Source organism: Rhipicephalus sanguineus, chromosome 1 (genome assembly GCF_013339695.2).
Source record: "Rhipicephalus sanguineus isolate Rsan-2018 chromosome 1, BIME_Rsan_1.4, whole genome shotgun sequence".
Classification (NCBI taxonomy): domain Eukaryota; kingdom Metazoa; phylum Arthropoda; class Arachnida; order Ixodida; family Ixodidae; genus Rhipicephalus; species Rhipicephalus sanguineus.
Genome location: NC_051176.1, coordinates 228,724,088 through 228,737,225, shown reverse-complemented (window position 1 = coordinate 228,737,225; position 13,138 = coordinate 228,724,088). Strand labels below are relative to the sequence as shown.

General features: G+C 40.4%; 1 protein-coding gene across 2 annotated transcripts in view; it reads left to right on the top strand.

Moving 5' to 3' along the window:
• LOC119373679 (tyrosine-protein phosphatase non-receptor type 1) overlaps positions 1-13,138 on the top strand; it is a 68,868-nt gene that overhangs the window by 48,390 nt on the left and 7,340 nt on the right. The window contains exon 9 of one of the 2 annotated variants that reach the window (XM_037643745.2): positions 5,841-9,266. The exons of the other annotated variant lie outside the window; for it this stretch is intronic. Within the exon in view, the coding sequence (XP_037499673.1) occupies positions 5,841-6,048 (208 nt within the window). The 3' untranslated portion in view covers positions 6,049-9,266. Of the gene's footprint in view, positions 1-5,840; positions 9,267-13,138 lie in introns of those variants that run through there. 2 annotated transcript variants of the gene reach the window in all.

Genomic DNA, 13,138 nt, shown 5'->3' with positions numbered 1-13,138 from the left:
CTAATATCCTCATTGCGTCCACCAGCCAGTGTTGTGGGCATGTTTCACGCCAATGGAAGAACACCGAACACAGATCGAAAAATTTTGTTCTAAAAATTTCTACTCACTATCCAAAGAAACCGCTGCAAGGTTGGACACTTCAGACGGTACGCTCTCTGTTGTGGCACAAAACAGAAAAACAGTAGACAGTCCCTTTAAGACACAATGTATAATAACTATAATATTGCAGTTGCTTGTTATAAAATTTTGTGCTTATAGACCCTTTTCATAATCCGCAAGTGCGCTTCTCTGCGCTGCATATTTGAACAACTAATGGCGGCACCTCTCTTGCTTAGAGTGGAGACGAGGTCCTAGTTGCACGTGCTGAGGCTTGTCTATTATGCGTATTTATGTCAAGAGAGCCGAGTCTACATTTTCCACGTCATAGCGTAAGCAAAATGCGCTAGAACACGCTGTTTGCAGTAAGTGACTAGCCGCCATTACTTGGGCAAACTGCATGGCAGGAAAGCTAGCTTTACAATTATGAAAAGGGTCTATTGTGGCTAAGGCTCAAGGTATGAGGCCAAGTGTTCGAAAAAAATTATTAAAGCGATAAGCACTAGAGATTATTAGTCCACATTATAAAGCACACCTTTTTAAGCACATGTGAGCATTATAAAGCAAGTCCTACTTTTTGTTATTTCTTCATAATTAGAAATTTCATTAAAAATGGGCCTTACGCTAACACTCCTAGCTCAAATTCGACTCCATAAAAAAAAAATTTTTTTTGTAGGGACATATAAAAGAAGCTTGGCCAGTGCAGTGAACCAAAACAAACGAGATCAGATCAATAATGAAAACGTAGCGATTAAATAACCAAAAAAATAACAGGTAGCCATGACAAATCTTGCGGCACGATTTTGCTTTTTGAGCTTCATTGCACGCCCACAAATGTGATAAAGAAGTGTGCCAAGATTAAATGAAAAATCTTCATTATCAAAAAAAAATCGGCAGATCCCACGCGTTGTGGGAATTGTTTTCATGCGATGCAGTCAGCGAGTACTTCTCTGCTGTACTTTAGTGGCTGTGTGCACATAGTGGGCTTACCAGGCACGTCGACAACACTGGCGTTTAAAGGTTAACTTATAGTGCGATGTAACGTCAGCCCTGCGTTAGAGTACTCCGGGGTCGAGCAATGCTTCAATATAGCTTGCTGAAATGTAGGAATACAAATGTAATCTTTGTTAGACTGCTATGAAAGCGGAGCCAACACTGGAATCACAGACATTCACCTGATATGACGCCTGTATCGTAGGAGTACCTATGTAGTGTTTATTGCAGTAAGACTAATGACTGGGCAAGTTGGTATGTATCCATATTTAAACTTTTTTAGCGCACAAAAAAGACAAGGGCAAGAAAGATAGACACATGAGCGCTAACTCTCAACTATTTATTTTTGAAAGGAACCATACATATAAGTACCCAAGAACCAGCATAGAGCATGTGCGGTGCAAGTCATGTGACACACTGTCAGAAGAGCTAAACAGAATAAAAAAAAAAAACGAACTCCTTATCTGTTAGAGCCACCGAAGGTTGACTGATGCATTTTTTTGCACACCTATTCATATAAAAGGCTTCCGTAACTTCACGTGTTAGTTTGTCTCTCTGCAAACAAAATATTTGTATCATGAAAAACGGTTTCACAATGTCATAGTTTACAATGGTGACAAGGGTGAAAATGTTTCTTTCCCCAGTGAGTTAGCATGCTCTTTTAGTCGTGTGTTGATGCAGCGGCCAGTGTGTCCTATGTACATATTTCCACAGGTTAACAGTATCCGATATACCACCCCTTTTCAGCATTTCGTTAACTTCGATTCTTCTTTTAAGCCACAGCTACATTTTCTTTCCCCTGCTTTAAACTTTTTAGCAACAGCCTGGCACAAATGTTGCGTCTTAATAGGGGCGTTGAAAACAACTTCAATGCCATACCTTCCGCCAAGTTTTTTTAACCCGTGAGAAAATTTATGAACGTATGGCAGAATGCTTGGGTTAGATTCCTGCTGGGATCCTAACTTTTATTCTTTCCATTCGTCGGGTCAACGCTTGCAATGTCTGTTTTTCTTGACGCTCTCGCATTTAAATTACCAATGTCTGTTCTTGCTGTTTCCGGGTAGATATAAACTGTCCATCACCTGTGGTGCATACCCGTACACCGTGGCCCACCTGTGGTGCATACCCGTACACTGCGACCCGTGGTAAATGGGTATGTGCCACACGTGTCTGGAGGAAAGGGTTTGACGGCGTACACGACAGGATTTTCATGTTATTCATGTCATGACCCGACAGCCATATTCGTCTAATCCTCTTACCCTTCCATGCCAATTTTTGTGTACACTGAGTTGAGGAGGAGATCATGAGAGCACCCAGACGTAGGTGGCTAGATAGATAGATAGATGATACGTAGATAGAAATGCTCAAAGTGCCAAAGTTTCACTAAGAAATGCTTTGCACTTCACAAGTTATGCTTGTTCGCGTATGGAAAAAAATACCGAAAATGTAAGTTCTTAGAAAATCAACAGAGAAGATTTGAAGCAGGTGCAGCACTTACACAAGGTGATCAGAAGTGCTAAAATCCTCAATATTTGTAGCTAGTTCCATCCTGGACCTTCCTCTTGTGTGGCTTTGCTTGAGCGGCAACTCGCCATTTTTCTTCTAGCTTGCTTTGCAACACCAGTGCCGTGACAGGATGCTTTTGCGATGCGGTGCCGATCATTTGTGAGGCAAGCTCTTGCAGTGTAGAGGCCAGGCTTGAATATCAAATGTGCCTCTGTTGCCATTATTGAAATGACAAACAGTGTCATACAAAGAAATTTGATGCTTGATAGGCTCACATGTGTGTGTTTGAACGTAAACAACACATGTACATCCACCTGGTGAGAAGTTTCACTTTTATGATTAAAAATGATGTATTAACAATACTATGAGAGTATTACTACATGTTTGCATTTGATATGATTGTTCAAGAACCAACAAAATACTACATATAAAGCTTATCTTACGGTGCACACAAAACTGGCACTTTCCGTTTCGGTTTCGTAGGTGATGGGTGGCCTAACGTTTTTTTTTTTGTGTCATTTGAAAGAAACTGTGTAGACAGAAACTTTGTGCAGCAAAATGATGGGTGATAAATTGTGCATTTAACATGACCAAAAACCAAAAGATGAGATTTAAAAAAGAAATTCGCTCTTTCCACTTGGCCTCATACCTTAAGTAGGAAAATGCCCGAAAATTTCATAGAATTGCTATGACCGTAGCAGAGCAATGCAATAACAGATAAGTAAAAAATTGTCCCGACAATAAGCACTTGGAATGCTGTGGGACGGATTTTCTTTTGTGCCAGCTAAACACTGAATATTTAACCAAGTACGTTGTGATAATGTGGGCAAGTAATTGTTGCAATGACAGTTGCATTTTTACTTCCTGTACGAAGATGCAGTTGAAACTCGATTTAACAAAGTGATGAGCGCACTTGAATTCTTTTGTTAAATTGGAAAGTTCGTAAAGTCGAGAAAGGAATTTCTCAGTCCTTCGAAATCTAAAATTGTAATGTAGTGTCGCCCGAAGGCTACCACAGCATTTTATTTGCCACTAATACACGCCTGCGCATGTGAAAAGTTCGCGAGCGCAGCCCGAGCATGAATTCCTCCCGTGTCTGGACGATAAAGGCGAGGTAGACGGTCATGTGAAGCTAGGACAAGCTGCGAATGTTCAAAGACAAGGACAGCGAATGCAGTTAATGTGCGAGCAGGCAGAGCAAGAAAATTCCAAGGAGACGATCAGTGCCATCTGTTGCATAAACCATTAAATAACAAAAGCAACCACAGTGTTCCCGTGGGAGTATTGGCAGGGACAACAAACCAGTACCGCCCAGCGCCATTTTATATGTAAAAGCTCTACTGACTCTGGCGTGCAGACTCGTCAAAATAACACTAGTCTCGTGACTAGGGTGGCGATGGGTTTTAAAGGGACACTAAACAGAAATAATGAATCTGTTTAAATCGATAAATTGTGCTCGGAGAGCTCTAATGTCATTAATTTCGCCATCATAGGTTTATTAATAGAGGAGAAAATCAAGTTCAAATTTTCATTTTTAAATTTCGCGCCGTAATCTCCCCGCGTGACGTCACAGCTTTCAAAGTGTATTTATTGTATTTTGGCGCCATTGGCTCAACAAAATTATCCCAAACTTGGTATGTTAAGTCTATGGCACCCTCAGAGGACAATGTACTTCATTTTTACTGATTAGGCACTACGTAGTCCCTAGTAGGCGCCGTCAAAACATGTGACGTCACGATGAAAGGTGCGGAAACTTCAAGGTGGCGTCGCCACCCACATTTTGTTTTTGCGCGTTTTCTCGCTTACTAAGCGTCTTCTCGCCGCAAGTATGGTGTTTTTGGTATCGTGAAAGAGTACTTTACTAATATGAGAAAAATTGTTTTGCTCTTTAGTGTCCCTTTAACGTGATAGTGTTACAGTGCACGTCCAAAGAAAAACCATCTGTGTAAAAATTTGAAAGAAACCACTGCATTGTTGCTCATTTATTTCTGGAAAAACTTCCTAAAATCTAATTCATTGCCATGAAAGCTTCGTTAATTCGAGTTGATGACCACATTGAACCCTATGGGTACCTGCTGGGGAACGGAAATTTCTTCGTTAGATTGGGAAATTCGTAAAATTGGGTTTCGTTAGATTGAGTTTTAACTGTAGCTGGAACGAATTCATGTTTGAAATTGGTGTGAAAAACTATGGCTGTACCTAGTGAGCAAAGGACGAATGTCTTGGTATGAACGAACCATGCATTGTGTCTTTTAGTCATCTTGAATTGTCCTCATTTTTCACTCAGATTTGAAGTATGAATGTATTTCTGCATTCTAAGCAGTCACTGTTGTGGGCCATGTCTAGCTCTAAAGTGAACCACCAGTTTTTTAACGAATGCTTGGGTTCTGGAAAAGCTATAGAATCTCCATCAGTTCTTGTAGAGCTTATTTGTAGTTGGCAATGTCTAGCAAAACTTGATAAAAAGGGACGAGAAATGCAAATAAACTGCAGCATCTGGTCATACAGCATATAAAACAATAGAGTCAAACACTCTCTCGTGTAAAATATAATCACTAAAACAGGTTGTTATTTCACATCTGTATGTTGCATTGTGTAACGGTGTGTGCCACCGTAGCAGAAGCTTCATTGATCCAACTTATTACATTACTTGGGTGCTTACGGTAGATAGCGCTATGATATGTCCTCACCCCTAGTAGGCCCTAGCAGATGGTGGTAAATCTATGATGTCGTGGTGAATTGGTACAGAAACTTACTCACAATTTCAGTCTTTCCACGCACCTTGTCAAGGCAAGAGTGGTGTTTTTGCTATTGTGGATGGGTAATTTACTAATGCGAGTGAAATGGCCTTTCTTTTTAGTGTCCCTGTAAACGCTTATTCTAATAAGAGAATGGTCGAAGCTACCGCATGCTGCTGTGTAAAAAGCTGTACACGATTGTGCTGGTCGATTAAAGATAGCGTAACAAAGATGCTTATTGCTAGTGCCAATTCACACGGTCTAAGCAAGATTTGCTGCTTTTTATTGTTTGGTTTCTTAAGTAGGTATAATTAATTATGCTGATGGGCATAAGATGTAGTTATGTGTCAGGAGGTTTTCAAATTGGCATTGAAGAGCTTGAAAGCAAACAGTTGTTGCGAGCTTAAAGCAGAGAGGGTGTGAGCCTGGTTAGCTGTGTCCTGGTTGCCTAGATCATGCTGGCTTGTGAGAAAGGTGCTCTTGATGATGCTCGTGTATTGTGTGCAGCGCCGGAGAGGAGGCAGAGTTGCGCAGGCGGCAACGACGCGAGAGGGTGGAGCGCACATCACAGATGCTGCAGCGTATGCGGCAGAAGCAGCGCTCTTCAGAAGCCTGGGTCCAGCGAGGGCGTCTGCTGAAGCGCGTCTCTATTGGCCTTGTTCTCCTACTGGGAACAGGTGTGCTGGTCTACAAGTACTACGACTCTGGCAAATAGCTTAGCAGCTTTGCAAGATAAGTCACACATAGTTGATGGGCAGGATTGGTGGTTAAACACCTCAGATACCAACCACAATGCTGTTTTGGCCAATGTCCATGCAACGTGCAAAAATAGGTTGCTAGTAAGACCAAATGAAGTGTGACTGAACCTGTTGAAAAGGGCAGCATCACTGGAAACACATCTACATTTTCATCGACTGTTCATCGACCATCTTGTTGTCTGTTAGGACTTTTGAGGGCGCACTTTAGGCAATTGAAGTGAAGTTTACATGTCTTCACATTTCTTCTTATTGGATCTCATCTAAACAACACATTGTTCAGTGCATAGCAATTGTCATGCCCTCATCTGTTGTAAACATGCATTCTTAGTTATCGTGCTTGGCGATATTGTTCGTTTGATTAAAGCATCCTCCCAATTTTTGAAGCTTTGTGGGTGCACTCCCCTGATTAAAGTTTTCGATAAAGCTTACTTAGGTGAGTTGTGATCAGTCCTAACTATTAAACTCACCATCTTTTAACCAGTGTTGCCTTAGTGTGGTTTAAAGCTCAGGGCATTTATTTGGATGTATGCTGTTTTTGTCATCTAAGGTATCTGGTGTTCTTTGTCGTTTATGCATAAATTTAATCTATGGCCTAGTTGTTGCTGCGTGTAAACTTTGCTAAGCTCAAGGCCATATACAAATGTGACATTTGATTGTATTGAGAACTCATATACATTGTCCTAAAAATCGAGAACCAGTGGTCAGTCAATTGATAGGGCTTTATTCATAGCCCTGTGTTGAATAAATGGTGTTTCAAGGAACTTTCATGCTGCAGTTCAGTGTACTGGGCTGTCAGAAGTTTCAAATTCATTCATTTTGCTTTTGTAATTGTTCTGTCTGGCTTGTTACTTCTTATTTTGTAGGGTCGGTGCTGGCCTCCACTGTTGAGGCATGTGCTTTGTATGAAAATCGGAAGTATTGAAGCTTGCTGTAAGGAGCTAAAAATTTTTTTTTATTGTGCACCAAAACTGTCAAATGTTTCAAATGCCATGCTTACCATTTTATGCTTATTGCTTTCTTGTATATTTTGTGTTTTACTGCTGTGTGTATTTTCAACTAGGCCTCTTTGAAAAATGTCACCATTTTCTCAAGCCCTTAGAAAGCGAACGGTAGTACCAGGGTTTGATTACCACTTGTGTTTTTTTTAATCACATGTGTACTTCCACTTTGGCAGCCTGGTAGCAAGGTGCTTTGCTTTTGGCATTTTACATGCTGGATGTTCTCATGCACTGTGCCTCCTGTGGAGGTAGATGCCACATCTATGTAGAAAATGTTTCCTTCTATTCTTGTGACTTTTGGGGATTAGTTTATCTTACAATATTGCATACTGGTGACAGGTGCTATGCTGTACAGTGCATTACAACACTTAGTAATGTGGATGACAGCTGTTCTCATGCAATATTTTGGAATCACCGATTTGTCCTGCAACAGTTACTGAAAACAAGAGTAATAAGTTCATCTTCTGAAGCATTCTGAGGTGTAATTCCTTTTTCTGCTTTCTTTCTTTGTTTTTGTTTTTTTGTAGCATCTGCTGTAGTCTGGTGTTTACACAATGTCAGTCAGTTGCACGATCTTCTTGGAACAGCAGGTGTTTGAAGGCAGCTGAATGATTTTTTTATGCTGCTTAAGTTGCTTGCTGCTGTTTGTTCTTCTGTTAACACTGGTTAGTTACTTACACAAGCTATCCCACCTCCTTACAATTCAACGGTTGCTTTGAAAGCAGCATCGATTTTTTTCTGTACGACTACTTGAGCTTCTTTTCACTTCACATCTGCATATGTGGTGCACACCATTTTTAATGCATGTCATTGTTCTGGAAGGGTTATTGTCACAGAAATGGGTGATTTGTGCGTTTTAACGGGCCTATTTTTGGGCTTTTAACTTTAAACTGCAAGCTATTTGTCAGAAAATGGTTAAAAAATAAATGAACACTGCAGTGCCTAAAAGAGTTCTGTATTTTCAGATGTTTGTCTAGAGAGCAGAGAAACCTGATGGGTTTGTAAAGCCATTGTAAAAAAGATTGTGCTGTCACATTCATTTGAACGATTGTTTGTTTGTCTGCACTGTCATTTGAAGGTTTTGTAGATTGTAGTTTTTTTAACTGCTTCATGTTTTGCTGTTTCATATAGAGCCAGTTGTGTGTTCTTCCTCCTTTAAACATGGCAGAAACATAGATGATGTGTCTGATGCTGCTTAAAACTGTACTGTAATGCAACAATTCTTGTCGTAGACTTAAAGACATTCTAAGACCAGATTTGTAGTGATGCTGTTGTTCCTCTGTCATAAGGGTGAGTTCAGGACACTATACTTGTGAAAATTTTGGCTGTGACCTTGACAGAGAAGCTCATCCTTATGATGAATGCAAATCACCATTGTGCAGAAAGGTGAAACTAACAGGCTATGATTTGCTATATAAGTGCTAAAGCGAGGCTGAACATTTTCATTGTCTCTGCGTATTTTATGTGCTCGTGGATAAAGAGCCACAACCTGAAAAGTGTTTGAAAAGTGTTTGTAAACATCGGCTGAAACAAATTTTACAGACTGGTAGTTACCTGCTTCAATGCAATAAGCTAGACTACTACTATTGTGAAGAACCATTGCACATAAAATGAAAGTTTACATTCCAACTGGCAAATTGTAAGCAATAGTTGCTGGTCTATTAAACTTGCTACAGCAGTATTCACTGGTAAGGTCATTACATATTGTTTTCTGTTCTTGGTATGTTGTAATAAGGTATTGTAGCCTCAAACAGGGGCTAAACCTTGTTTTTCTGTGTTACGCTGAAGTAGCATGATGGGATGAATGGTGGGCTTGAAGTGTCACATGTTACTCTAGTTCATGGCTTCAATTTGTTCAATTTTGTCATGTGCTGGACTGTTTGTACTCGGGGATTCCTTGTAGGTTGTTTTGCTATGCTATTCTTTGCTGTGTCAGTAGTACCAAAATAAGCTGTTTAAAGAGCCAAGTCATGGGTGGAGAACTGCAGAGAGTACAAAGTAAATGTGTGTGATTCTTGTGGTTGGGGTACTGGCTGGGCTATGTGCTTTTTTCTAGTTTGCCTTATTTATTGCTGGCTGTGTGAACTGTTTTTTGTCCAGATGCTGCCGAATGTCAAGACACTGCCTGTTGTGAAAATGCTAGAATAAACATGCTTCTTTGCTAAGCCTTGTTATAATTGTGCTTTTGTGACAGTTACTAGCACTTGTAAAGTTGTATACTAGGGGTGTGACAGTACTTTTTTAGGACACTGCTGGCAGTGGACTTTACCAGGAAAAGAAAGTACTAGGAAAAGAAAGTGCTTTACTATTAAAAGAGAGTAGCAATATAGCAGCATGCTGTGCTGCAGGCCAGAAATGCTCAAATAGCAAGAGTGCTCTTGCCTGTTTCGGTCGATGGTTTACCCACCTTCCTCAGCAAGTTCTCTTCTTACAGGGTACATTCGTTGCTATAATTTTCTACTGAATCATCTCTTTTACTGAATGTCCCTGGCAGTCTAGTTATCAGCGTGTTAACCTGCAGCTTTTGCAAGTCCTAATCACTGGTTACTTCTGCATATAATTTTTATAGACTATACAGTACTCGTAGATTGAAACACAGAAATTTAGGGCTAAGTAATGCACATACTTTTGTTTCCAGAGTCTACAGTTTGTGGCATGTCGGCGTAATGTTGACTCATACACTTGCATCAGAGCCAACATTACCTTTAGCAGCTAGATTTGCAGTGACATGACGCCGTTATCACGACTAATTGCTCATAGCAGTCGTTATACTAAAAAACGCGATGTCGCGTTTCAATCCGTGTGTACTGTACAGCTTGGCTATACATGCAGAATAATAAGACATCTGGTGCACTGAATTGTGTGTGTACACACTTAGAGGCTTACCCTGAACTGCGCTAAACCTTATGAAAAACTAGTATACAGGAAATGGAGATACTTGTAGATTATAGGAAAGCAGTGCGATATAGTTGATTTCTCATGTCGGCTGGCTGGGCAGCATTGTAGCTTGCTTATTGAAAAGGATACTTTGGTTGCGAACAGTGGCGCATTGAATGCGAAATAATTTTGATGTTGCATTGAGCCTAATAAATTTTATTCATAGGGTAATTTTCTTCAGCACTAAATTGCTGCTTTCACCTCAGCTGCCGTTCTAATATACCAGCTGCCCGGTTTAAATATTGCCAAGAGTTAACAGATAATGGGCAGCTGTAATGTGGACAGACCTCGGTGTATATTGGTAGGGGATTGTTTGCAAGTCATTTTTTTTTTTCATTCTGAACAAATATCTAAGCTGAATTGGCTAACTTTTCAATGTGTCAGCACAAATTTGAAGGGTTTTAAAGCGAACCGATAACTGCATCTAAAGATGGAGGACTTGTGGGGCAATTTTTTAAAATTCAGAAACGATGCCAGCAAAATAATGAAAGAATACACTGTAACAGTGCATCTTCGCACCAAGGATTTCGGCATTTTCAAATGTAAACCTAGTCTAATAAGAGCTAGTTTATCGCACTGGTTTGAACACGTCATTTCCCGGATGGATCAGCTGTCAGTGCAGCTTCTGTTCATATCAAGCAAGAGGCCTTGCCATTGAGTGTGCATACTTTATAGTTATATCAGAGGCCACTGGTGTTACTAGTGCAGACACATTTCCACAGGTTTTTAAAATTTTGCGGGTTTTCTTTTTTAAAGCCAATATTAAGAATAATATTGCATAACATTATATGAGGACAAGCTGCTGTAAAGGAAAAAACATGCGCCACAAATGTACTTTAGTAAACCATGAAAAACTGCGATATTAAAGGAGAACTTGTGAAGTGCTATGCTTAGTAGAGCAACGTGGACTTGTCGTATTATCGCACAAGGTCTGTTGCATAGTCGAACGCTTCTTGGGCTCTTCAGAGGTGCTTAAAGGGACACTAAAGGCAAATATTAAGTCGACGTTGATTGTTTAAATAGCGGTCCAGAAACCTCGTAGTGCTACTTTTATGCCAAGGAAGTGCTTATTTTGAAATAAAATCACGTTTTAGTGGTCCGCATCGCGTTAGCGCACTTCAAATCATCCGCCTGAAATCAGTCTTTCACACGTCACTGCTGCCGTGCCCAACGTTGCCCGCCTTTACTGTGCGGCGGCGTGCACTGGCGGCGTGCACCATTTGGGCATCCGATGACATCACATGCATGCGGCATTTTGTCGAACTTTCTGTCAGAGCGACTTTCACGAGCGCGCAAAACACTCGACAGTACGCGATACCGAAACTACCACTGAGACGCGACCGCGTGAGCGAAGCAGGGCGCCAGGCGAAGCGCAGTTCGGCGAAAACGGAACCTTTGAACCACGCGCACCGTTCCCCATGGCAACGCCAAAGAGGTTCTTTTTTCCATGAATCAAACAGAAATGAACAAACAGCACTTTATTACATCACTTGATGCACGGAAGGTTCTTTTTTTATTGCTGCTAGTTTGATTACTAGTGATTAATTGTAGGCAGACTCTCATACATCATCGGGATCATTTTGAAAATGTGCCGCTCGTGGCACTCATCGTGTGATACATTTAGCTTAATTTCTCGGTAAGTAGGGCACTGCTGTTGATAATATTGCCGTTTTAGACGTTGTCATACATTGAGCTTTCACTCTGACATAAATTATTTGCCTTTAGTGTCCCTTTAATGTATTCAGGTTAAGATTCTCGTGGCAGTTGTCTGGATTGCTCCACCTTTGGAGTTAAATGCCAGTTAAAATAGCACATCAATTTCTCCCCTTGAAACACAGGGTTGAGCTCATGCTGAAAACCTTCGTCCATTTCCTTGCAAAAAATGTTGGAGAAGGGTGTCAAACCAAATTTTCATTTTTTGGTTTGATTTGGGTTCAGTTGCAAACTTCACACTTCCAGTTCAGGTTTTGTTCCAGAGTGAACAATAACGTGGGAACCAAGGTCCTTGAACTGGTTTGAATGGATTTAAAGAAAAAAGAAAAACAACTGTATGCCTCTGGTTTCCGTAAAAAATGTGTGTGCATTGGGAGCAACAATTTTGGTGTGCAGTATGCAGTAAATTTTGCACGCGGATTAATGGGTGGAAAAAGGTACCGTGCACTGTTGTATATAAACATGTTGAAGTTTGTACATTCAGGGATATTTCTGGCACCCTAGATCCTTCCTGAAATATTAATTGTATTCTAAATGGGCACTTGCAGGAAGTGTTAGACATTTTTGTATCAATACTTCTGTACAGCTTATTGTTTGTACTGTAGAAAATAAATGTAAAATATTCCATCCAATGCTAAACCACCCACTGTATTATGTGTTCGTTTTTATAAAGTGGAGAAGGTGCCTAGTCCTTAGTTAGCATTGGGATAGAAAACTGCGCTAGTTGATGTGCATTTGTGATGAAGGTTGTGCAGCACTCGTAAAAGACGGACAAGAAGTGCAGAGGACATACTCTCTATTAGAGCAATGCACAACCTTTAATACCAAGTTAATAGACAGTAGTATTTGTATTTTGCGTAAGTGAGCAGCCACAAATGGCGCAAGCACTTTCTGTATCTTGGTTAAAGCATTGCATTGCACCTGAAATATTTAAGGGGACAAATAAGAATGTAATAAAAGCATATATTGAATGAATATGTATTTAACCAGTGTGGAACCACTGTGTGCAGACCCATAAAAGACTAAAACAATTTATGTAATAAAATTGATGTTAATGTAGACTGAAAACAAATGTAATGCAGACACTGCGTAATTGTAACATTTTTAAAGGAAGTAATGATGAGTATTGGTTGAATACAACTTTCTTGGCGTTCCGTAATGATACATGTTCCATCCCGGCCTTCTCCAAAGCATACATGCAAACTGCCTTACAAGCAAAAAGCAATACCACAAAGCTTTACACTGAGTTCATTCTACATATTGCTTATTAATAGCCGCGCATCACAAAACGAAGTCCTTTGTCCGTCGTAAGTTAAATGAGTGGCAAATTTTCATGGAGCTCCTACTGTGTTGCAGAAGCACCAGCACTCTTGGTTCAGTGCACTCGTACACTAGTGCA